Source organism: Acomys russatus, chromosome 7 (assembly GCF_903995435.1).
Source record: "Acomys russatus chromosome 7, mAcoRus1.1, whole genome shotgun sequence".
Lineage (NCBI taxonomy): Eukaryota > Metazoa > Chordata > Mammalia > Rodentia > Muridae > Acomys > Acomys russatus.
Window position 1 is genome coordinate 49,664,404 of NC_067143.1, and position 24,850 is coordinate 49,689,253.

General features: G+C 40.5%; 1 protein-coding gene and 1 pseudogene across 1 annotated transcript in view; both read left to right on the top strand.

Annotated features, from left to right (window-relative positions):
• Window positions 1–24,358, top strand: part of Rsf1 (remodeling and spacing factor 1) — a 114,070-nt gene extending 89,712 nt beyond the window's left edge. Inside the window, exons 9-16 of the mRNA XM_051148975.1 lie at window positions 937–1,016; window positions 5,602–5,656; window positions 6,938–7,047; window positions 9,527–9,594; window positions 11,869–12,076; window positions 14,121–14,344; window positions 18,964–19,152; window positions 22,661–24,358. Coding sequence (XP_051004932.1) covers window positions 937–1,016; window positions 5,602–5,656; window positions 6,938–7,047; window positions 9,527–9,594; window positions 11,869–12,076; window positions 14,121–14,344; window positions 18,964–19,152; window positions 22,661–23,229 — 1,503 coding nt within the window. The 3' untranslated portion in view covers window positions 23,230–24,358. The remainder of the gene's footprint in view (window positions 1–936; window positions 1,017–5,601; window positions 5,657–6,937; window positions 7,048–9,526; window positions 9,595–11,868; window positions 12,077–14,120; window positions 14,345–18,963; window positions 19,153–22,660) is intronic.
• LOC127192576 (uncharacterized) lies at window positions 13,582–13,672 on the top strand (annotated as a pseudogene).
• Window positions 24,359–24,850: the final 492 nt, after the last annotated feature.

Sequence of the window (24,850 nt, forward strand, 5' to 3'; positions counted from 1 at the left end):
AAACTAACTCTGTCTCCAGCCCTCAGTTTTACACTTTATATATTAATGATATTTTTTTAGCAGTCCTTGAATACCTTCCATTTTCAATGCAGTTATCAGTAGTGTTTGCTCCTTTTCGGGTCCTTACCTTCTATTAGTATCTCAGGTGTGCCCTTTGTCTTCTGTAACACTTCTGGCTTTTGTAAAAACCGTCTTTTTTTTTTCTTCTCAAAGTAGCATAAACTTTGCATGGATATATATATATAAACAAATGTTTGTGTAGTTTATTTTCTTTTTAAAAATCTCCTTTTATTGTACCTCTTTTTGTTGATAGCACTAGAAGAAATCTCAGTCTGCTCTGTATTCATTCACATTTTCTTGTGAAACTAAAAAACAGTAGATTTCTGTTTACTGTACCAATCGGATACTTTGCTTCACAAATTCAACCTTATGTTTTCAACATAATGGCTTTATGCCTTTTTCTCTGAAGTTAATTTCTATGTCTTAGCATAGCTTAATCTAGAATTTTTTTAATGCTGTTTTAATCCAGTAAACATATGTCATTGTTTTGTATGTATTTTTAATTGTTTTATATTGGCATTGTGCTTTGTCATATATTAAAATATTTTGATAGCCTTTTGTTTTTTAATACATATAACCTTGTTTTGAATAGTAATGAACAAACTGCAATTTTGAACCCTGAAAGCAGAGTAGGCACAGAGTGAATCTTTTTTGGTTTTACAAAGCTGTGTTTGTCTGACATGCTTTCTTATTGAAGTACCCTCATCATCTCTGAAGTGGGTTCTAAACACATCTTTAAATAAAGCGTGTTTCAGTATTCATTCACCGTGTAGCCATTGTCAGCTCATGGCTTAATAGCCTTAAGCTTAATAGTAAGCATGTGCTGTGTGGTTGTGTTCTGGTATTAAAAATAACACACGCATGTTGCTCCTTTAGAAGCTACTGTGTGAGAAATTAGAAGAACAGTTGCAAGATTTGGATGTTGCCTTAAAGAAGAAAGAGCGTGCAGAGCGAAGGTAAATTGATATATGTGTCAATGTTTTCCTTGGGAATTTGGCAGTAAAATTGTCTTGCAGTTTAGATGAACATATTTATCTAAATCAAAGACTGGCAAGCTACAGCAAGCGAAGTCTGCTCTGCTGCTGCTTTTTGCACTGCTTACTAAGAATAGTTTTTATGTTTTTAAAACATCACTATAAAATCATTTCATGGTGTAGGAAAGCTACAGGATATTCACATTTCATACCCCATAAATAACTTCCCTAGGACACAGTTTTTCTCACTTGTTTGTGTGCTTACGATGGCTGTTTTTGCACTGCAACAGTGGGACTGAGTAGCTTAGTAGATGCCCAGTGACTTCCCGTGCTTGAAATACTGTGTCCTTCTACACACATTTGCCAGTCACCTGAGTAGAATTTGGAATCTGCTGTGGAAAACTGTTGTCTCACACTTGTGGAGGAAATGTACTTAGCTTTTGTTGAACACAAGAAAACTATAAGAACCTACTTATAATTTTTTTTTAACTCATGTCATCTCTTTGGGTGGGCTGTATTAGCCCTGGTAAATAAAGACCATTTATTTAATTGCTGAACTGTCATCCTGACAGTAAAATATACTGTTTTCATTATGCCACTGCATTGTAGACTAAAACAGTTGATGTAGCTTCTTGGAGAAAATAAGATTAACCTTGAGCCTAATATTTAATGTGAATTCAGGATACAGTAAGTTTGTATTTATTTATACTTTCTTAGATAATTTCTAAACATTCATTCAAATCCACTGCACACTCAACTAAATAGAACAGATGAATACATAAATCTGTTTACACTGAACTCACATTCTACCAAAGAACACAGATACAGAGACTACAGAGACCCTGGGGGAGGGGTGATGGCGATAGTCAACACAATCCTAGAATGTGCAGGAGCGTTTCAGTTCTCATAGAAGTTGGATTATCGAGGAAGGCCTTGGGAGATACATTGGGTTTATGCAGGTGGACATGGAAGAGACATTTCCAGTTGATGTTCAAAAACACCATGGCAGAGGGAGAGTGCAAAAGTGGGGTAGAGGAATGATAGAGGATGAAAGGCAAGGGAATTCAACTCTTCTCTGTAGCGAGTGCTGGAGTCATCAAAGGATATGATCTTCATTTCAGAAAATATGTCCTAGGAAGTCCGAGGAATGCATGTAGGAGTAACTTTTACTCACCTGATGCAGTTGTCAATCTCAGAGGCTTACTGCTGAATAAGCTCACCCATTCTGTTGTTCTTTCCAAACTCTGGCTGCCTAGTTCATCTCAGCTGGTCTGGCTCAAACTCTCCAAACTGACTTCAAACTGGCTTCTTTCAGCTTCTGACTGAATTGCTCTGCTTGGCCTCAAACTCACTTTAGCAGTCTGTAGTAATCATCTGGCTCCTCCTCACTCTCCGGCTTGTTCTGTCTTCACCTGTGTCTAGCTTGTTCTCTGTAAAACTCTCCAAGTAAAACTGTTTCCCCTCTTTTACTGTCTGTGCTGCGCTATCTTGAGTTGCCTTCCTTTCTTGTGTCGTTCCTATTCTGTCAGCTCTTTCTCTGATTTGTCACTTTGTCTGCTCCCCAATGAGAGGTCACTTTTAAACATGCCTGCTTCCTTCTATAAACTCACCTTACTTTCATTGTTTGGGATTAAAGTTGTGTACTAAGGGTGTGTCTGCATTCTAGCCAGAGCACATAGACCTAAAAGGTCTTGAAATGTGATCCCTTGCCAGAGCAGTCATGTTGCTGGATTAAAATTCCTCTACAAATGGATGATAATTGGAGTGTTGCAGTAGAAAGTCTGCAAGTAAGGCAGCCACCATAAGGTAGGGTAGAAGTGGGGGATTCATGTAGTCTCTGAAAGGACCCCCCCAGCACTAAGCATTCTCAAAGAACAAGAGCATCTATCCCCGAGTCCCATTGTTTTCTTCTTTGGAATTTAACCACCTTTTTTAAAATGCCTGTTTCATACCAGGCAGTATATTCAACATGAGAAAGCATGTACTATTTCTACTTTGAACCACTCACTGCACAGTCTGTGGAAAGAGGACCGTGACAATGAGTATTTGGTGACTATCCAGCAAATCTCTACAGATCTGGAGTGCAGCTCTGTGGAATCTGCGGTTTTAGTAATCTCTATTTTGTGATTTATAAATGTTCCCTCTGGGGTGTCAGAGACACTTTGGGAATTCAGAAAGCTCTGGTCTTCCAGACTACAATCACTAGTGCTTTGCCTAGTAGGGAGTTGAATTAATTGGAGTTGGAATTCTCCAGGTAGTAGAACAGTGGGAAAGAGAAAGAAACAAGGAATTGGCAGTGTATGCAGAGGAGTGTATACAGTGATGGAGCATGGCGTGTCAGCCAGGTGACAGGGCTGGTCATGTTTAGTGTTTAATAGCGGCTAGTGTTAGTTGAAGTTCTACTAGAGTCAACAAATACTGAAATTAACATATAAAGTGGAGTAATATGGAAACCGAATTCGTGGAGGTCAGACAATAGGATGTGTAGAACTGAAATGTTAGAAAGAATGAAAATAGCCAGGCATCGTGGCACACATCTTTAATCCTGGCACTCAGGAGGCAGAGGCAGGCAGATCACTGACTTCGAAGCCAGCCTGGTCTACAAAGCGAGCCAAGGCTATGCAGAGAGACCCTGTCTCAGAAAAACAAAACAAACTAATAATAATAACAACAACAAAAAGAAAAAAGAAAGGAAAGAGTGAAAGTGTTAGTAATGATAAGGCCTTCGGTGTCACCGATGTAGCGAGTGAGATGGGGTAGAAGACCTCCTGCCAGAAGATTACTGACAAGAGAACTCTGTGAGGAATCATGTCCACCTTCAAGGTCCTGTACAGAAAGCCTATCATAATTACTCTGCTTAGATAAAATTAACTTACACCTCTTCATATTTCCAGATGTTGATCAGAATGGTCTGTAGTCAGCCGATAAGTAATTGTGAGGGCAGAAACCATATTTTATATTACCTACAGATTTCTAAGCTTGGTAAAAGTTTACCCATGGTGACTGTGACCAAATGTCTATTCAGCTAAACTGAAAAGAGACATAGTAGGCAAATGAAAGCAATATCAAGGTTTAAAGGAGAAGTGGTATTTCCATGAAGATGATTATTTTAAGGAGAGATGTATATCCCACAGAATAGCAGAAACAGGCAGCTCAAACCATGAAATATTCTGATTGTCCTGGTCATCAACTTTACAAAATTTTAATTAAAGCGATTTTATCATTTTCATAAATGTACTGGCTTTGCCATCTGTTCCTAAGATTCTTGTTAGCAGGATCAAGAGTTGATAGCACATTAAAAGCTGTGTTGCATAGGATCTAGACAGGTAAATGCATCAATTTCCTTTCAGAAGGAGTACTAAGGAAGAGCGAGCAGGTGCAGCTTGATGTCCTCTGGTACTCAGCGCTCGGCTGTCTTTGCTGTACTGGACTAACACTGAGAGGACCAGAGCAAGCACCTGTTGTATAGAGCTGTTTGTTATTATCTTTTGAGTTAAAAAACACAGGGTTGGAAAGATGGCTCAGCCATTAAAGGCTAGGCTCATAACCAGATGTGTAAATAAAGGGTTATTTTTCTGTCTTGTTTGTTTGTTAGGTTGTTTTTCTTGGAGGTCCTACCCTGGAGATGTCATTAGGGACCCATATCCTTGTTTTCTGGCTCTATGGGTCTCTTAATTTGCATTGTTGGATGCATAGCCATGCATTTACATTGCATTTTTTCTTTTCCACAAGAAAAGACTGGCTTTAATGTCTGTCATTCACTGAGGCCTTGAAATAGTTTTGAATGTATGATTTGTGAGTCATTATTTTATAGTGATGTTTTTACTGTAGCTTATAATTGTATACACACTGAGAGCATTTTCCAAAACCTATGCAAAGATCCAGTTTGTCTAGTCAGAGGTAGCTTTCCATCTAACTACAGTGTTAAGTCAGGCTTGAAGTTTGTCTATTTCAGTTGAAAAATAACAGCTTTTTTTTTTTGACAACTCGCATCATTTATTCAGTGCTATATTAAACAGTATTGGAAGATAGAATAACTAATAACTCCAAGCCTCCTAACAATTTAAATGAAAATTACAAAGTGTTTTGAGACCCTATTTTGGAATACAAAGGGTGTCTCCGTAGAACAAAAACAGGTCATTCCTTTATTGGCATGCATAAAATACATCACAGAAAAATACAGCTTTCTTATAGGTAAAATAAGGTTTTGCTTTTCCCCTCTTTCCCCCCAGGGGCTTGTTTTATTTTGTTTGTTTGTTTTATGAGGCAAGGTTTCTCTCTGTAGTCTTGGCTGTCCTGGACTCACTTTGTAGACAAGACTAACCTCAAACTCACAGAGATCTACCTGCCTCTGCCTCCCGAGTGCTGAGATTAAAGGTGTGTGCCACCACGCCCAGCAGGTTTGTGCTTTTCATCCATCCAGTTCTTTATTGATAAAGTGTCAATGTAATATTGGTGATAGCCTCTTAAGTACCATGAGATTGTAATGTTATTACTATCTACAGTCATGATACGTTCATACCAATTTAATTTTCAGCAAATCTTATCTTATGCTTTTGGTTTTAAGGAAAGAACGCTTGGTCTATGTTGGCATTAGTATTGAAAACATCATTCCTCCACAAGTAAGTTTCTAGTTGATAGTTTTGTTTAGTTTTTTTATTTTAAAATTTTACGTGTATGAGTGTTTTGCCTGCATGTATGTCTGGGCCTCATGTATACCTAGTGCCCACAGAGGTCAGAAGAGGGTGCCAGATCCTCTGAAACTAGTTACAGATGGTTATGAGCCATTCTGTGGATACAGGGAATCAAACCTGAGTCCTCTGAATTGCAGCCAGTGCTCTTAACCACTCAGCCATTTTCAGTCCAGGTTTATATAGTATTTGTAGAGGAGATGCTATGCTTTCTAAGTTTAACCAGTTACATGCCTTGTTTTAATATTCAACATAGCTATCCTATTAAAGCTAGACATTTTAAGCACTTGGAGAAATAACTATTAAAATTATTATATATAAATAGTATCCCAAAAATGTAATTATTGTTTTTAAACTAAATTTGCAGCTCATTGCTTTGGGGTAATGTTTTATTGTTTCTACTGTAAATAAGCAATTTGTGGCTAGCCTTATAATCTATTTGCATAAGATAACTAAAGAATAGCTTGGGAATATTATACTTTTAATCTGGTACCATTGAAACTTTATTTTCTATAATAATTTAATTTCTTTGATGAACTATCATTATTTCATATCTGTTAGTTTATAATTAAGGGTACCTCATCAGTGAATGTTCGTGAAACATAATTTCTAACTTGCTTTTGTTGTGGGTCTTGTTACTGTTGTTGATTTAAGGCAGGGTATGTAACCTTTGCTGCCTGGAATTCAGAGACCCACCTGCTCTCTAGGCCTGAGTGCTGACTCCGAAGGCTGAGGTTAGCCGCCTGAGCCTCTATACTCAGCAGTTTCCAAATGAAGCTTTACTGTTTTATTCTTACACAATTAAATCACAGCTTTAAGTAGTTTGCCAAGCTGTTTTTCTTTAGTTTAAATCAAATCATCTCATGAATTCATCATACATATGGATTCAAAGTTTTTTGTGTATCATGTTTAATTATTGGTTAAAAGAGTGAATTCGTAAAAAAAAAAAAAAAAAAAAAAAAACTATATTCTGCTTATTTTAAAACAGACTGTTGTAAAATTACAGAAGTATAATCATTTCAATACAGAAATTGTTCACCTATTGATTACCAATATTCTAAGTTTGCATAATTAGTTATGCTGTGTATATTTATTGGGTGGATAACCTCAGAGTCCTTCAAACCTTTCATGTGTACTATCCAGGTAGAATATTAAAACTCCGAATTCCAAAGACTGTTTCTCTGTTACACCTGTACACTTCTATCTTTAAAGGAGCCAGATTTTTCTGAAGATCAAGAAGAAAAGAAAAAAGATGCAAAAAAATCCAAAGCAAACTTACTTGAAAGGAGATCAACAAGGACAAGGAAGTGCATAAGCTACAGGTGTGAAATTTAAAAATGTTACAGTGAAAGAACCAAAGGTTTTCCCCCAGTTAGACAAGACGTAGAAATGGGTGTCCTCCCAACTTAATGGTTTGTAACTGGAATCTTTGGGTGTTTTGTTCTAAGACCTCGAGGCCGCGCTGCAGCTCAGTAGTAATAGAGTACTCCCCTGTGTTCAGTCCACATGGCATGCTTGCATTTGCACGTACAGATTAACAGCAGAAATTATTTTGTGTTCCGCATGTCCGAGTTCATCTTAGGTCACCTGATCCCTAAACTACAATGCATCTTACTTAGAAAACAGTCTTAAGCACTTGGGAGGCAGAGACAGAAGGATTTCTGTTAGTTCGAGGCCAGCCTGATATACAAAGCAAGTCCAGAACAGCCAGGAGTACAAGAGAAATTCTGTCTTGAAAAACCAAAAAAAAAAGAAAAGAAAAAAGAAAGAAAGAAAGAAAGCAGTCTTAGAGATCATTTTTTCCTGTTTCTTGTCTTTAAATCAGAAGAAAGAGTCCTTTGAGCAAAAGCACATTTGGCTAGGTGGAAATTTTGATTACCTATATATGAATTTAAACAACAGAATAATTGGCCGGGCATGGTGGCGCACGCCTTTGATCCCAGCACTCGGGAGGCAGAGGCAGGTGGGTTTTTGTGAGTTCAAGGCCAGCTTGGTCTACAAAGTGAGTCTAGGACAGCCAAGGCTACACAGAGAAACCCTGTCTCAAAACAAAACAAAACAACACAATTATTTTCAGTAGTAATTATTACTGGACTTAACAGTTTCAATGGAGGAGTAATTTTGTCCAACTTACTTTGCCATGTGTATAAAAAGACAAGTTATTCTTTCTGTATTAATCAATATAGTAAATTATTAAAGCAGTTTTCTTTAACCAGATAGTTCCACAATGAGTGACAGAGAGATTATGACTTATTTTTAAGCTGCAAGCACTATGCTAGGCAGATTCTAAGGTTTTCTAAGCCTAGTACTTTTATTTTTTATTGTTATGTATACAGTGCTCTGCCTGCATGTACACCTACATGCCAGAAGAGGGCACCAGATCACATTATAGATGGTTGTGAGCCCCATGTGGTTGCTGGAAGTTGAACTCAGGACCTCTGGAAGAGCAGCCAGTGCTCTAAACCTCGGAGCCATCTCCCCAGCCCATAATCCTAGTACCTGTAAAAGGCAATCACTTGCCAATCTGATGACTCCAAGGGTGGCTTCTGATCCATCAATCTGTTCTTACAGCCAAGTTCTCCCACCATCTTGCTTTATCCTGATTCCTTCCTTTCTCTCCCTTCTTCTCTTCTGTTTCCTCCTCCCTGGAACCCAATCCTGAGCACCTAAAACTCTGCCTCCCTTTCTTCTACCCAGTCATAGGCTTCAGCGTGTTTATTTAGCCAATGAGTGATAATTGGGGAACATTCCTTATTGTCGCTTGGTTACAGGAGATAGTTCAGCATTTATAACAATGCCCATGGCAGGACTGTAACCAAATCTCAAGGCACTGAAATTAGCATTTGCAAACACAGTTGGCCCTTCCTCCAACACAAATGAGTTAATTAGAGGTGATTCTTTCAGTGAAAGCTAGCCCACTGGTAGGTTTTGTATTGTCTGGTGTTTATAATTTATAAGTGGTTGAAACAAGGCATTTTATCAAAACTATATGTAACAAATTTAAGTATCCATTATGTTTTTGTTACACAACCATCTTAACATTTAATTTACAATTGTATTTTCATTACAGTAGCATAGTTGATTGTATTTAAAGAAGAAGAAAAAAAAAAAGACTTGCAGGGCATGGTGGCACAGGCCTGTAATCCCAGCACTAGGGAGACAGAGGCAGGTGGATCTCTGTGACCAGCCTGGTCTGCAAATTAAATTCCAGGACAGTCAGGGCTACACAGAGAGACCCTGTTTCAGAAGGAGAGTGGAAAGACTTTGTAATCTAAAAATTCAAAAACTGTGTTATCTCGTTCTTTGAAGTTTTTACTAACTTGTTTACTGATTGATACTGTATTAATCTTTTTACACTCCTGTGTAGAAATACTATCAACTGGATAGCTTTCAGAAGGCATAATTAATTTCTCATAGTTCCAGAATCTTTTATAAAGTTCAATATAACAGTACTGACAGACTTGGGAGATTTTAGGGCCTGTTTCTGGGTTATCAATGGTACCTTGGTGCTTTGTGCACACATGGTAGAAGTTCTTGTAGATGTAATGTCTGGTGAGGGCCTGCGTCTTTATATATACACCCTTTTGCTTTAACTTTACATGGCAGGAGATGCCACGGGATTCTCTTTTTTTCTCCCCTGTTTAATGAGGACATTAGGCATTTACGAGTGCCCCGTGCCCTAAGGTCATCACATGTGAGCTGCGGTGGGGACAAAAACAGAGTCTTGCAGGTGCTTTTTGTAGGAAGCCTGTAGACATCACACATAAATAAGCATGGATCTCGCTGTTGTGCTTATTTTAGATTTGATGAGTTTGATGAAGCGATTGATGAAGCTATAGAAGATGATATCAAAGAGGCTGATGGAGGAGGTATGTGCTTATCAGTTATTCTTCCTATATTCTCTCCTTCAAAGTCATCTCTCGACAATAGTGCCAGTGCATTAAATCAGAACTTAATAATTATTCATTTTAGCCGGGCGTGATGGCGCACGCCTTTAATCCCAGCATTTGGGAGGCAGAGGCAGGCGGATCTCTGTGACTTCAAGGCCAGCCTGGTCTACAACGAGAGTCCAGGGCTGTTACACAAAGAAACTCTGTCTCGAAAAACCCCACAAGACAATATAATAATATAATTATTATTATTATTATTTTTTGGTATGGTATAACACAAAATGTTAATTTCCTTTAGTGATCAATTTATATCTGATTCTAATTAGAATACTCAAAAAACTTTTCTATTGTTTATACTAGAAAAACCTCAAAAATGTATGAATAATTCAAATTTGAATTACTGGTATAAATCTGTTAAAAATCAGTTTACTCAGTTTGACGTGATAGCTCACACCTTTAATTCCAGCACTCAGGGAAGCAAAGGCACGTAGGTTGCTGTGAGTTCAAGGACAGCCTAGTTTACAAAACAAGTCCAGGACAGCCAAGGATACACAGAGAAAAACCCTGTCTCAAAAAAAGAAAAGAAAAAAAAAATCAACTTACTCATTTAATTGCCTGCCCTCCCTCCCTCCCTTCCTTGGCTTGGTTTAGACAGGGGCTGTCTTTGTAGTTCTGGAACTTGTGTAGACCAGACCAGCCTTTAACTTAGAGAGATCCTCCTTCCTCTGCCTACCGAGTGCTGGGATTAAAGGCATGCACCACCACGCCTGGCTGATCCATTAAGTTTTCACAGTAACAAGTAGAAACCACAAGGAACACAGAGAACCCGTCTCGAAACAAAACAAAACAAAAACGAATGAATCAATAAGCCGGAAATTTTTTTATAAAGAAACTGACATCATAACCTTTTAGAATTGGGTCTCCCCCCCCCCCCCCATCTTTTTCAGTTTCTTTCTGTCCTTATTTAAGAAGAATCTTGAGCCAGGCGTGGTGGCGCACGCCTTTAATCCCAGCACTTGGGAGGCAGAGGCAGACGGATTATTGTGAGTTCGAGGCCAGCCTGGTCTACAAAGTAAGTCTAGGACAGCCAAGGCTACACAAAGAAACCCTGCCTTGAAAAACCAAAAAAAAAAAAAAAGAATCTTGAACAACTGCTAATAGATATGAGGCTTCTTTTTAGAGGGAAGAGCAAGTTCTGACATTGGCTAGTGGTGACAGTTGGACAACTTTGTGGCTAAATCAGAAACCTCTGAGTTACTTTCTTTTATAGATGTGTCTGGAGAGATGGCTTGCCGGTTAAGAGCACTTGCTGCTGTTCCAGAGGATTAGAGTGTGGTTCCTAGCCCCTATGTTAGATAGCTTACAACTACAGATAACTCTACTCTGAAGAGATCTGATGCCCTTTTCTGGACTCTGATGGCACCCACACACGTGTGGCATTCACTTAAAAAAACATACACGTGAATTTTTAAAAATGTTACAAGCCATGAGAATTGAGTGCTGGCAAGGTGTCTCAGTGGGTAGAGGCATTTGCACACAGTCCTGACAACCTGATTTAGATCTTGGACCTTACAAATGGCAGAAGAAAACTGACTCTTGAGAGTTGTCTTCTGACCTCCATAAATGTTCCTTGGAATGTATGAACACACACACTATATATATATGTGTAAAAAAAAAAAAGAGTATTAACCATGAGGATCACAAGTTGAAGACCAACCTCAGTTGCATAGAGAGGGTTTTTTTTTTTTTGGTTTGGTTTGGTTTGGTTTGGTTTATTTGTTTGTTTTGGTTTTGGTTTTTGGTTTTTAGGGAGGAGGAGTTTCTAGACAGGGTTTCTCTGTGTAGCCTTAGCTGTCCTAGACTTGCTTTGTAGACCAGGCTAGCCTCGAACTCACAGAGATCCACCTGCCTCTGCCTCCCGAGTGCTGGGACTAAAGTTGTGCACCACCACGCCCAGCTTTTTTGTTTTTGTTTTTTGTTTTTAAACAGCCCTCCACCAAATAAAAGACAACAAAATAAAGTGGGGAGGGGGAGGCATCAAATTGCTGGTATAGCAAATCAAAGTGTAGAGCTAGGAATCTCTGCCCTTTGACCTTATATTCAGTAAGATAGGCATGTTAATTCTTTCTTTAGAGCATTGTCAGTTGAAGTTGTAAGGAACCTGCATATCTCTAAGAAAAAGTAAAGAAGAGCTGCTGCTCTCAAAAGTTATGGGGAAAGTTCAGTAACCGTGCAGTTACCTCTTCCTCACAGGAGTTGGCCGAGGAAAAGATATCTCCACCATCACGGGTCACCGAGGGAAAGACATCTCTACTATTTTGGATGAAGAACGAAAGGAAAATAAACGGCCCCAGAGGGCAGCTGCTGCTCGTAGGAAGAAACGCCGGCGACTTAATGACCTGGATAGTGATAGCAACCTAGATGAGGAAGAAAGTGAGGATGAGTTCAAGATCAGTGACGGGTATGTGTCTAGGACAGCTTAACCAGAGCTGCTGGAGCCTCAGAGAGCCTGGGCTGGGCTGTGGCTTTTATTCTTCATGTACGGGGGCAGTCTCTGTATTTTCAGTATATTTAAAGCAGATTTGTGATTACTGACTTTGATTTCTTTTAGATTAAAATTAAAGCTACCTAGCTGGGCTCGGTGGCACAGGCCTGTAATCCTAGCACTCAGGGAGGCAGAGGCAAGTAGATTACTGTGTGTTCAAGGCCAGCCTGGCCTACGAAGTTAGTCCAGGACAGGCAAGGTTACACAGAGAAACCCTGTCTCAAAAAAACCAAAAACAAAACAAAAAATTAAAGCAATGTTTACAGTTGTTTAATATTTAAAATTGTACTTAAAGTTGGTTAACTATGTAGGCTTTATTTATTAAAAGCTTTCTCAATATTACTGTCTCATACCAAGCTCATCAGCGGTTTTTAATCAAATGTGGGAAACTATAAGGAAGTAGCTAGTCACTGTCCTCTCTCTAGAGGTTGAGAAAGGGGGGAACTAATCAAACAAACATTAGGGTTAGAATGGCTTCTGTACAGAACAAGTTTTAAACAGTACTGCCGACTTTCTCATTTCGTGTACTTATCACTACATCTATGAACAGCCAAAAGTTGGCTCATTCTAAGGTGGGCAGGGCAACCTCAACAATAAAAAGTAAGTTAGAATTGACATGTGTAGAATATTTTGGGCAGCCTTTCAGTTTAGAGTCAGAGAGAGGATGAGAAAAGAGAGCAACCAGAACAGAGAAGCCATGTGTTCAAATGTCAAGGCCTAGTTAGGAAAATCCCAGAAACGCAAGAATGTGGGGATGAAATAGAAGATGCCCTGGTAGAGTTGTAACCAGAACATAAAAAAAACAAGATAGAATTATTGCCTTCAAAATATCAGGCTGAAGCCGGGCGTGGTGGCGCACGCCTTTAATCCCAGCACTCGGGAGGCAGAGGCAGGCGGATCACTGTGAGTTCGAGGCCAGCCTGGTCTACAAAGCGAGTCCAGGACGGCCAAGGCTACACAGAGAAACCCTGTCTCAAAAAACCAAAAAAAAAATAAATAATAATAAAATAAATAAATAAATAAATATATATCTCAGGCTGAGCTGGGCGTGGTAGCGCATGCCTTTCATCTCAGGGAGGCAGAAGCAGGTGTTTCTTTGCGAGTTCGAGGCCAGCCTGGTCTACAAAGTGAGTTCCAGGACAGCCAGGACTACAAGAGAAACCCTGCCTTGAAAAACCAAAAAGAAAAGGGCTGGAGAGATGGCTCAGAGCTTAAGAGCACTGACTACTCTCCCAAAGGTCCTGAGTTCAATTCCCAGCAACCACATGGTGGCTCACAACCATCTATAATGAGATCTGCTGCCCTCTTCTGGCCTGTAGGTGTTATATGCAGGCAGAACACTGTATACATAATAAATAAATAAATCTTTTTTAAAAAAGAGAGAGAGAGAAGCCAAAAAGGGGGGAAAAAAAATCAAGCTGGTGCTCGCTTCGGCAGCACATATACTAAAATTGGAACAATACAGAGATTAGCAAGGATGACACACAAATTCATTAAGTGTTCCATATTTTTAGCTGAAGCGGGAGGGACAGTGGAAACAGGAAGATAAGCGTGAGGGGATAACAATCAGGATGTCATGTGAATAAATTATAATAAAAATAAAGTGAAAAATATCAGGCTGGTCGATAGAAGAAGAGTAGGGTGAGAAATAATGGTCATTTTTGGATATGTTGGATTTAAAATGTAACCCAAAGAGGTCAGTGAGATTCATGTACGAAATTCGGCGTCAGCTTATCCTCACAGCTTCTGCAAAGAGGAGGAGAGGTGGTAGAATAGTCATTATTAGCAGAGGTTGACATAATTTTCCAAATGTGTCTTTAAATATTATTTAGCATTTTGTTGGAGTCGTTATAATTTGTGCTTAGAAGTATGAAAAACTGGTTGTCACTTCTGAATGTCCCTCAACAAGACAAACAGCACTAAGTGCACCATCATGACCTATCTGGCTCTCCCTGGACAGATCTCAGGATGAGTTTGTCGTATCGGATGAAAACCCGGATGAGAGTGAAGAAGACCCACCATCCAACGAGGACAGTGACACTGACTTCTGCAGCCGGAGACTGAGGCGGCATCCTTCTCGGCCAATGAGGCAAAGCAGGCGTTTGCGGAGAAAGACCCCAAAGAAAAAGTACTCTGATGATGATGAAGAGGAGGAAGAGTCTGAGGAGAATAGTAGAGACTCTGGTAAGAATGCCTTCCTGTACCCCAGCATTACTTCCTGTGACCTGGAATTACTACTGTTGAAACTATTCAGCTGTGACATAAGCATCCTGAGGAGACTTAGAAGTCCTTTTCTTATGACTTGCTAGTTCTTTTTTTTTTTTTTTTAAGAGCACACCTGAGAAAATTCACACAAATTTAATATGTTACCTTCATGCCAAACTCTTTTAGAATGATAAATGTGATAGATCCTTCTGCTGCCAAGTATTCCTGAGATATTTTAAGATACTGGAAAATGAGTACCAGAGCCTATTAATCCAACACACACCAAGGCTTAACTTTTTTTTTTTTTTCTCTCTTCATTGTTGTGTCTGTGAGGGTGTCGGATCCTCGGGAACTGAAGTTACAGACAGTTGTGTGCTGGCATGCGGCTGCTGGGGATTGAACCTGGGTCCTCTGAAGTGCAGCCAGTGCTCTTAACTGCTGAGCCATCTCCCGAACCCCAAATAAATTTTATTTTTAAAGCCATTTTAGGTCTGGGCACGGTGGCTCGTGCCTATAATCCAGCAATCGGGAGTGAGATCATTGTGCATTCAAGGCCAGCCTGATCTGTGTAGTGAGTTGCAGGCCAGCCAGGGCTATAAAGTGAGACCCTGTTGTTTTGCAATTTAAAAATAAAAATCTTTTGGCCATTAAGACGGTTTAGTGAGTGCCTGTTCCCAAGCCTGACAGCCTTGTTTTTCATCTCCAAGACCCTCATGGTGGAAAAGGAGAGAGCCATTTCCTTAAGCTCGCCTCTAACCTCCACACGTTCCCCTTGATACTCAAAGGACTGCCGGTGCTGCCACCCATCCCAGCCCACTTTGTAAATATGTAGTTTTGCATACTGATGAGACAGGTGTTTGTTTCTACATAAAGAAATCCATTTGATGCTGCCAGTCATAGAATACCTTTACTGTTTAACACGGTTACTTTTGATTTTTTTTAATTGTCAATGCCTAGAGCGCTGCTTCACAGTACACATTAGTAGAGGTGTCTTTAGGCTGGCTTTAGAGATTGAAAGTTCTGTTCTAACTCTATGCCAAATTCACTTAAATATTTTTCTTCATAAAACTCAACTCAGGAGCTAGTTGTGGTGGCACATGCCTTTAATCCCAGTACTCAGGAGGTAGAGGCAGGCATATCTCTGTGTGTTCAATGCTAGCCTGGTCTACAAAGTGAGTCCTAGATAGCTAAGGCTACACAGAGAAACCCTGTCTTGAAAAACCAAAAATAAAACAAAACTCAACTCAGAAATTCAAACAGCATTTTCTTAAAGCAAACCAACATTCTAACAATGCAACCCAGAGACTCATTTGATACTTACGTGCTGAGGAATGAAAGTAGAGAGAGGTCAAAAACGTTTGTTTCCTGCAATTAAACCATTATATTTTAGGATATATTTTTGAGAGTTTCAGAATACATACATAAAATATACTTGATTTCATTTACCAGCCCACTTCTCCCCAGCTCCTCCCAGGTCCACTCTCTCCTCTCCCAACCATATTGTGGGGCTCCCCAAGGCCAGCTCTAGAAACTGCAAACAGGAGAGAAGAGAGGTGGACCCGCAGTAGGGAGAACTGAGCAGGCTGTGAACCGCTGGTTAAGGGAAAGCAACCATTGATGGCAGAGCTAGCTAGAGAAACTAGTTGTTAAGGAAAAGTTGAGGGCGGAGCAAAAAGAAATACTCGAAGACTCAGGCACATGAGGTACAAGCTGAAGGTCTCAAAGCCCAGGAGAACTTTTCCATTTGTCTTTGTCTCGCTTGCTGCCTGTCCAGCTATCATCTTGCTTGCTGTTACCCTGTTGTCTTGCTCCTTACTCCTTGCTTGCTTACTAGCTTCCTGTCTGTCTGTCTGTCTTTCTTTCTTTCTATCTACCTATCTATCTATTGCTTGCTTGTTTCCCATCTCTCTCTCTCTCTCTCTTGCTGTTCCCCCTCTCATTCTAGCTCGCTCCCCCACCCCTCTCAACATGTTACTTGCTTGCCCTTGCCATCTGTCCGTCTGTCTATCTTTCTATCTAACTAACTCCAGGGGCTGACCCCAGTATTTTATTGAAATGAAGTTCAATTTTTTTCATTACAAATGACATCGTCTTTTTTCTTTTTCACCGTTACAATCACTAGGGCAATCAAAAATCAACAGAGTAACAAGAAAATACAACAAAATCAATTATTTTCCAAACAACAGTTAGCATAACCTGCTTAGTACTTCTTAAACAGTACTCAGGAAAGTTTAATCATAAATTTCCCTGGGCTAAAGCCAGCGTGTTTACAAGATGGTCATGGCAACGTAGCTGAGCTACACATTCTCTAAAGACAAAACCTGACCCACTGCCAGCCCCAGACCAACAGGTGTGCCATTCAAGCCTAGGCTAGCTGCCAAGGGGTCCTCTATTGTAAAGTATCTGTAAAGCATGCCATTCCAAGCCCACCTTCTGTTGCTCTCAAAGCACATTCTAAGGAAACATTTCTACAGGTAACAGTCTCTAGCCAGGCACTGTTATGTCTCGGTCTTAACTTCCTTTCATGCAGTTTCTGCTTGGATGCTCACAGTCAGAGCAAAAAACTATATCATTGTCTCAAGCCTCTAGCCAGATACCCCCTTTCAGTATTCTCTTCAGGAAAAAGTTTGCCCTGTATGAGTTGCCTAACAGCTGGGAAATAAGGAGAAAAAACAGTTTAGGAGAAATAGCAGATTTCTAAACAACATTACACCTGGACCATACAGAATATTTAGGGGCAGTGGTGATCAGCCAGAGAACTTTGGAATTTTGTCAAACAAAGCCTCCACAATTTCTCCTCATGTCCGTGACAATATTGTATGTACTTTTGTTTTATTTTTTTAAGTCCATCAAATGTAGTCTGTGCTGCCCGTGTGCTCATGGGTATAGGGCCGTCCTTTGGAACATACCTGCCTGGGACCATACCCTTACCAAAACCCTGACCTCCCCAAAGCCACCAGTCGCTCCTCAGCTCCTCAGTTCACGAGCCCCTTTCTCCCGCACGCTGCTGCTGTGCGCTGCTGATCTTGTGCAGAGATCTATAGCTCTGTGAGGTCACGTGCACAGCTACTGTTCCGTGTTCAGAAAGTTTTGGTCTGGTCCTCCCCAACCTCTGCCTCCTTTTCTGTGGTGGTCCCTGAGCCGTGAGGAAAGCATGTATGGTGTAGCTGTCCTGTTTGTGACGAGGCACTCCACACGTAGTCTATATTCTGACGAACTAGCTGTTCTCAATTGAACGGACTATTACAAAATAGACATTGTAGGTTTCTAGGACCCTCTGGATCCTTCAAACCTACAAGAAGAACATTATGATGGGCAGATCTGGGCCCAGGGGTCCTGCTCAAACTATGGCACCAGCCAAGGACAATACAGGCTGTAAACTTCAAACCCCTACCCAGATCTAGCCAATGGACAGAACATTCTCCACAGTTGAGTGGAGAGTGGGGTATGACTTTCACATGTACTCTGGTGCCCCATATTTGACCATGTTCCCTGGATGGGGAGACCTGGTGGCACTCAGAGGAAGGACAGCAGGTTGCCAAGAAGAGACTTGATACCCTGTGAGCATATAAAGGGGGAGGAAATCCCCCTCAGGAACAGTCATAGGGGAGGGGAATAAGGGGGAAATGGGAGGGAGGGAAGAATGGGAGGATCCAAGGGATGGGATAACCATTGAGATGTAACAAGAATAAATTAATGAAAAATAAATAAATAAACAACAACAACAACAAAAAAATAGACATTGACAGCTTTCCCCTTCTTTGGCGTTGCTAGGGATCAGGTGCTAGGCAACCAGCCATCTCCTTTCCCCTCATCTCCTCTCTCCTCTTCCTGCTTATTTTCTTCCACTTTTTTCCTTTATACTGGGAATTACCTGATGTTATTATATACATTGCTGGGGCTGGGTCTATTCAGTTGATGCTTGCCTAGCATGTCTGCCGGCCCGTGTTTGCTCCCCACCACTGCATGGCTGTGAACACATGTAATCCAGTGCTCAGGAAGTAGGGGTAAGAGGAGCAGAAGTTCAAGGCCAGCCTAGGCTAGGAACCCTGTCTCAGGAAACCACAGTATACGGTTGTGATCTTTGGAAAATTTTCTCTCTCTCTCTTTTTTTTTCTTTCTTTCTCTCCCCCCCCCCCCCTTTTCTTTTTGGCAGGGTTTCTCTGTGTAACAGCCCTGGTTGTCCTGGAGCTCACTCTGTAGACCAGACTGGCCTTGAAATCACAAAGATCCACCTGCCTCTGCTGGGATTAAAGGTGGCTCTTTGTTTCATTTTGGTTTGTTTGGGGGCGGGGGGTTGGGTTTTTCGAGACCAGGTTTCTCTGTGTAACAGGCCTGGGTGTCCTAGATTCACTTTGTAGACCAGGCTGGCCTCGAACTCATAGTGATCTACCTGTCTCTGCCTCTGAGTGCTGGGATTAAAGGAATGCACCACTATGCCCGGTTCTGATTTTTATTTTAAAAGAACATGAGATTTATGAAATGTATTTAATTAAAAATTTTTTATAACTAAACTTATTTTTATAGCCTAAGCTAGGTAAACATTTACCAATGGATTTAAATTTTGTTTTGTTTTGTTTTGTTTTGCTTTTAAACAGAAAGTGACTTTAGCGATGATTTTAGTGATGATTTTGTAGAAACTCGGCGAAGGCGATCAAGAAGGAACCAGAAAAGACAAATTAACTACAAAGAAGATTCAGAAAGTGATGGTTCCCAGAAAAGTTTACGTCGGGGTAAAGAAATCAGGCGAGTTCACAAACGTAGGCTTTCCAGCTCAGAGAGTGAAGGTGAGTGGTATCCTGTATATGGAATCAGGGCAGGGCAGAAAGAGACATTGCATGGAGAGAAAATTAATGCAGGCTTGTGATTATGTAGTTGATGGTTGGTTTGGTTGGTTTTTAAGACAAGGTTCCTCTGTGTAGCCTTGACTGTCCTGGACTCATTTTGTAGACCAGGCTGGCCTCGAACTCACAGGGATCCTCCTGCCTCTACCTACCTCCCTGAGTGCTAGGATTACAAGCTTGCACCACCACCACCCAACTAATGTTATGAATCTTTTTTGTTTCTTTTTTGTTTTTCAAGACAGGATTTCTCTGTATAATAAGAACCCTGGATTTTCTTGGATTTGCTTTGTAGACTAGGCTAGCCTCCTCAAACTCACAGAGATCCCCTTGTCCCTACCTCTCAATTTTTAGGATTACAGGCAAACATTACCACACCCGGCCAGGCTTTAAAAAATTTTAACAGGTGAGGCTGGAGAGATGGCTCAGTGGTTAAGAGCATTGGCTGCTATTTCAGAGGCCTGTGGTTGAATTCCCAGCACCCACATGGCAGCTCACAATTGTCCGTAACTCCAGTACCCAGGGGTCCAGCACCCTCATTTAGACACATGCAGGCAAAACACCAATGAATAACAAAAGAAGTTAACATGAATTTATGATAGTCATTTCATCTGTGTTAGACACTGACTCCTACCTCCCACCTTTTAAAGCATTGAATCTATCCTTGTTTATGGTCTGCTTTGGCTGTTGCTTTTACAAATTAAACATTTGAGAGTATAAGAGCAGGGAAAATTATGTTGATAAAGGAGTCTAAAGGTGAACTTTGTCATGAGTATCTTCATATGTTGTAAAGATAAAACTAAATTCCTTAGTCCAGCCATTGAATGGGTATATTTCTTGAACTAGACCCTGGTGTAAGCACTAGGAATTTGTTTGTTGTTGTTTCAAGACAGGGTTTCTCTTTGTAGCTTTAGCTGTCCTGGACTCTGTAGACCAGGCTATCCTTGAACTTACAGAGATCAACTAGCCTCTGCCTCCATGATTGCTGGGACTATAGGCGTGTGTCAGTGCACCCAGCTACTCATATAACCCTTGAAGTAGGTGGAAAGACTATAAAATAAATACTAGAATATAAAATATCCATGTCAGGTGTGGTGGCGCATGGCTTTAATCCCAGCACTCAGGAGGCAGAGGCAGGCTATCTCTGTGAGTTCAACGCCAACCTGGTCTACAAAGAGAGTTCCAGAACAGCCGGGGCTGTTATACAGAAAAACCCTGTCTCAAAAAATTAAATAAAATTTAAAAATATATATATATGCTATTAGATGGAGAAAGGGAGATTAGAAGAATGGAATTTCCAGTATCCTCATTGAGAAAGACATTTAGATGGTAAAGTTGGGAATTAGTGATGGAATATTTGCTGTTTATGCCTGAGGCTCTAGGTTTCATTTCCAAGTATATATATAGATATGTATGTGCACACATGTGTGTATGTCTATCGTATGTCTATGTGTGCACACACGTGAGACATGTAAGATCTGAAAGAAATTTTGGGTAGGGTTATATAGTTATCTAAAGGAAGAGTGACACTGACAAATGGAAGGACAAACCCGAAGCCTGAGCTAGTGTGGCCAGCACATTCAGGAAACAGAAGGAAGTTCAGGGTTGTTAGAGCTGAAGGTGTCAGAGAAAGGCAAGTCAGCAAGCTCCAGTGTGCAAGTTGGGATAAACGTTGTTGTTGTTGTTGTTGTCATTTGGTTTTTCGAGACAGGGTTTCTCTGCAGCCTTGGCTGTTCTGGACTCTTTTTGTAGACCAGGCTGGCCCTGAACTCACAACAATCAACCTGTCTCTGCCTCCAGAGTGCTGGGATTAAAGGTGTGAGCCACCATGCCTGGCTCTGGGACAGATCAGGTTTTAGTGGAAGATGGTCATGCCTGCTTGTTTACATATTGTCTATGGCTGCCTTCTTAAAAAATGAGTAATTCTGATAGAACATGGGATCTCACCTGACCAAAAAAGACTGATAGTCTCAGATAAAGACCAGCTGGGTTTCTGCAATGACGGGAGTATTCTGTAGCCATACTGATTAACTCATTAAGTACTAACCTCACGTGGCTATGCAACACTTGAAATGCAGCTAGCTTTAGCCTGGAACTAAATTTTGTTTAATTTTCATTTAAAATAGCTACATGACTAATATCTACTAAGTGAATAGGCCATTGATGGAATATGGATTTACTTTGTGTGGTATTGGAAGTGCAGTGTAGTGCTATAATCTCATGGGTTATAGTTTGCTGGAGTACCTATATTATCAATACATTGAAGACCAGTAGCTTGGGGACCTGTAGCCCAGGGAGGAGATGATGCTGGGTAGAACTAGGCCCATAGTTGTAAGGGTAAAAGTTATCAAGTTTTTAAGGTGTGTGTGTGTGTGTGTGTGTGTGTGTGTGTGTGTGTGTGTGTGTGTGTGTGTATGCGCGCGCATATGTATGTATGTGTACATAGATGCCTAGTTATCTGTGAACACCAAAAGAGCACATCAGATCCCCTGGAATTACATGTGACGACCATTCATCTGCAATGGGCACTGGGAACTGACCCCAGGTCTTCATCAAGAGCATCGAGTGCACTTAGCTGCTGAGCTACCTCTCCAGCTTTCCAAGTGTAGGTTTTGTTGGCAGATCAAAAGCGTTTACTGATTTGCTGAATGGGAAATCAGGGAGAACTAAGCAGCTTGAAGAACAAAAGTGCCACTGGTAATCAATCCCAGGACACAGGAGGCTGAGGCAGGTAGATCTTTTCAAACACACATGTCAGCTAACTGGAATTTAGCTTTCCTACAACAGGAACCTCGTCAGTTTGTAAACTTACTTTTAAATCATTAATGCTTTTACTAAATTCATAATAGACTTTTTACTTGTCAGTTTGTAAATTTAAGTGTAGCTGTGAGACTGAGTAAGATGACTCATGAGATAAAGCACAGATCACAATAAGGCATTCACAATCTACCAGAGGAGTTTAATATTCTCAAAGGTGGTCTCGTGTGATGCCCAGTAGTTTGCTTTTGGTTTTTGGTGTTTTGAGAGATATTTCCTATAACCCAGGCTGGCCTTGAACTTATGATCTTTCTTATACTTCCCAAGAATAGAATTATAGATGTGTACCATGCCTTCCTGTAGTTTTAAGCTTGCCTTATTAATATGTTTTTATGAGTCCCCAATTTTAGGACTGAGGGAAGGAGTTTCCCAGTTTGTGGCCAACTTTACTTAATTAAACCCATCAGACATCCCACTTCTTTCACTCCCCAAGGAACCTGCTTTTTCCTAAAATCAGAAGGAAAATACACGGTAGATCTTCCTTAGCATTGCTACACGTGGTAGTGGGAGTTAGATCCATTTATCTCAGAACAGTAATTTCCTAATAGCACAGCATGGGGTGGATATGGAAAGAAAGGAGGACTTGAGTGTGTTTGTGGTTAACTGTGCCAACAGCTTAAATGTTTGTTTATTCTAGAGAGCTATATGTCCAAGAACTCTGACGATGACGAGCTAAAAAAAGCATCAAAGCGATCTGTTCGGAAACGGGGCCGAAGCACAGATGAATATTCAGACGCAGGTGAGGATGATGAAGAGGAAGGCAAACCGTCCCGCAAGCGCCTACACCGGATTGAGACTGACGAGGAGAGCTGTGACAATGCTCATGGAGATGCAGAGAAGCCTGCCCATGACAGCCAGCCCAGGGGCCTGCCCTCAGAACAGGAGAGCAGCAAGAAGCCCTACCGGATAGAGAGTGATGAGGAAGAGGACTTTGAAAACGTGGGCAAAGTGGGGAGCCCATTGGACTACAGCCTAGTAGACTTGCCTTCCACCAATGGACAGAGCCCCGGCAAAGCCATTGAGAACTTAATGGGCAAGGCAACTGAAAAGTCACAGACCCCCAAGGACAATGGCACAGCCAGTGCAGGTCTTGCCCCCAATGGGACAAGTGGTGGACAGGAGGTGGGGGCACCAGAAGAGGATGAAGATGAGCTTTTACGAGTGACTGACCTTGTTGATTATGTCTGTAACAGTGAACAGTTATAAGACTTCTTTCCATTTTTGTGCTAATTTATTCCACGGTAGCTCTCACACCAGCGGGCCAGTTAGTAAAAGCTGTTTAATTTTTCCTAGAAAACTCCACTACAGAAAGACTTTTTAGAAGAAACATTTCAACAAATCTTGAAGTCTTTCTGTGAAGTGACCAGTTTTGAACTTTGAAGATTAATAATTGCTGTAAATTCCTTTTGATTTTCTTTTTCCAAGTTCATGGTCCTTGGTAATTTCATTCATGGGGGAAAAAATCTTATTATAATAACAACAAAGATTTGTATATTTTTGACTTTATATTTCCTGAGCTCTCCTGACTTTGTGAAAAGGGTGGATATGAATGCATTCCAAATCTGTGAGGGCCCAAAACAGAATTTAGGGTGGGAGAAAGCACTTGTGCTTTAGCTTTTCATATTAAATATATATTATATTTAAACATTCATGGCATAGATGATGATTAACAAACTGTTTAAAAGTTCAAGTCTGTACTGTTGCAGTTTGAGTATTGTAGATAACATCGTACATACGTCACTTAGTAATAGCCTTCATGAAATCAATTTGTTTACTATTGGAGTTATACACTTTAAATAAAGAAGAGACCATGGAAGCACCATCATAAAAACACTTTAACCTAATTTTCTGTTACAGCAGAGTTTCTTGTTTAAAATCATCTGAAAAACATTTGTATAATGAAGCTTTGACAACCAGATTGTGCTAACAGAAAGTCTCGAAATAGCTGTTATACTGTATAATAGGCGGCCTCTCTGTTACACTGGGCCAGTTGGGGAGTTAGTGAAGTAAGTGGTCTTTCTTTCCTAAAATCCAGGTACACTATAAATTGGCCAGTAGTGTTAACTCTTCAGGCCACATGGTATTAACCATCCAAGATGACATTTTGAATATAATACATCTAAATATAACCTATATGGAGATGCTAAGCTGATGGTGGTATTTTAGCACATTTGAAGACTGAGCAGGGATTTTCAGGTGATTTTAACTGATCTATTCTTGCCCTTAGTATCTACTTCAAATTGAAGTCTACAAACAAAGCAGTTCCTTTGGGAGATATTTTTAGTTTAGAGTTTAAGCGTGTGTGGGGTGTGTGACTATAGGGTGTGTGTGTGTGTGTGTGTGTGTGTGTGTGTGTTGGAATTTTCTATCTGCCTGGATACATTAGCAGGGTTTGAATGTAGTTCTGGCCTTTGGCCATTATATACTTCTATTAAAATCCATTAATAGTCACACAACCAACAGAATTGAATGAGAACCGCTGATACCCTTAATAAACATAACTTCCATTTTAAACATCTCAACACTTTAAGGATAAGCCCTTTGCTTCAAAAATAGGCGGTTTTTAAATTAAATAATGTAACATAGCTGACACTAAAATAAGAACAAATCTTAGTTTCTGTTACAGTTGTGATGCTCCAGGCACAGCCCTAACCTTGCGCAGCTGCAACGTTTGTGATTCGCCTTGCCTGGCGCGTCCTGAAGCCTCCCGCGTTGCTTCAGCGCGCACTTTTGCCCTGGGATTGGGGTTTTCTGTTCCAGTGTTGTCTGTTGCCGGCAATAGACGTAACTGTATCTGCTGCTGGCTCAAGAAATTTCATTTCTTTTC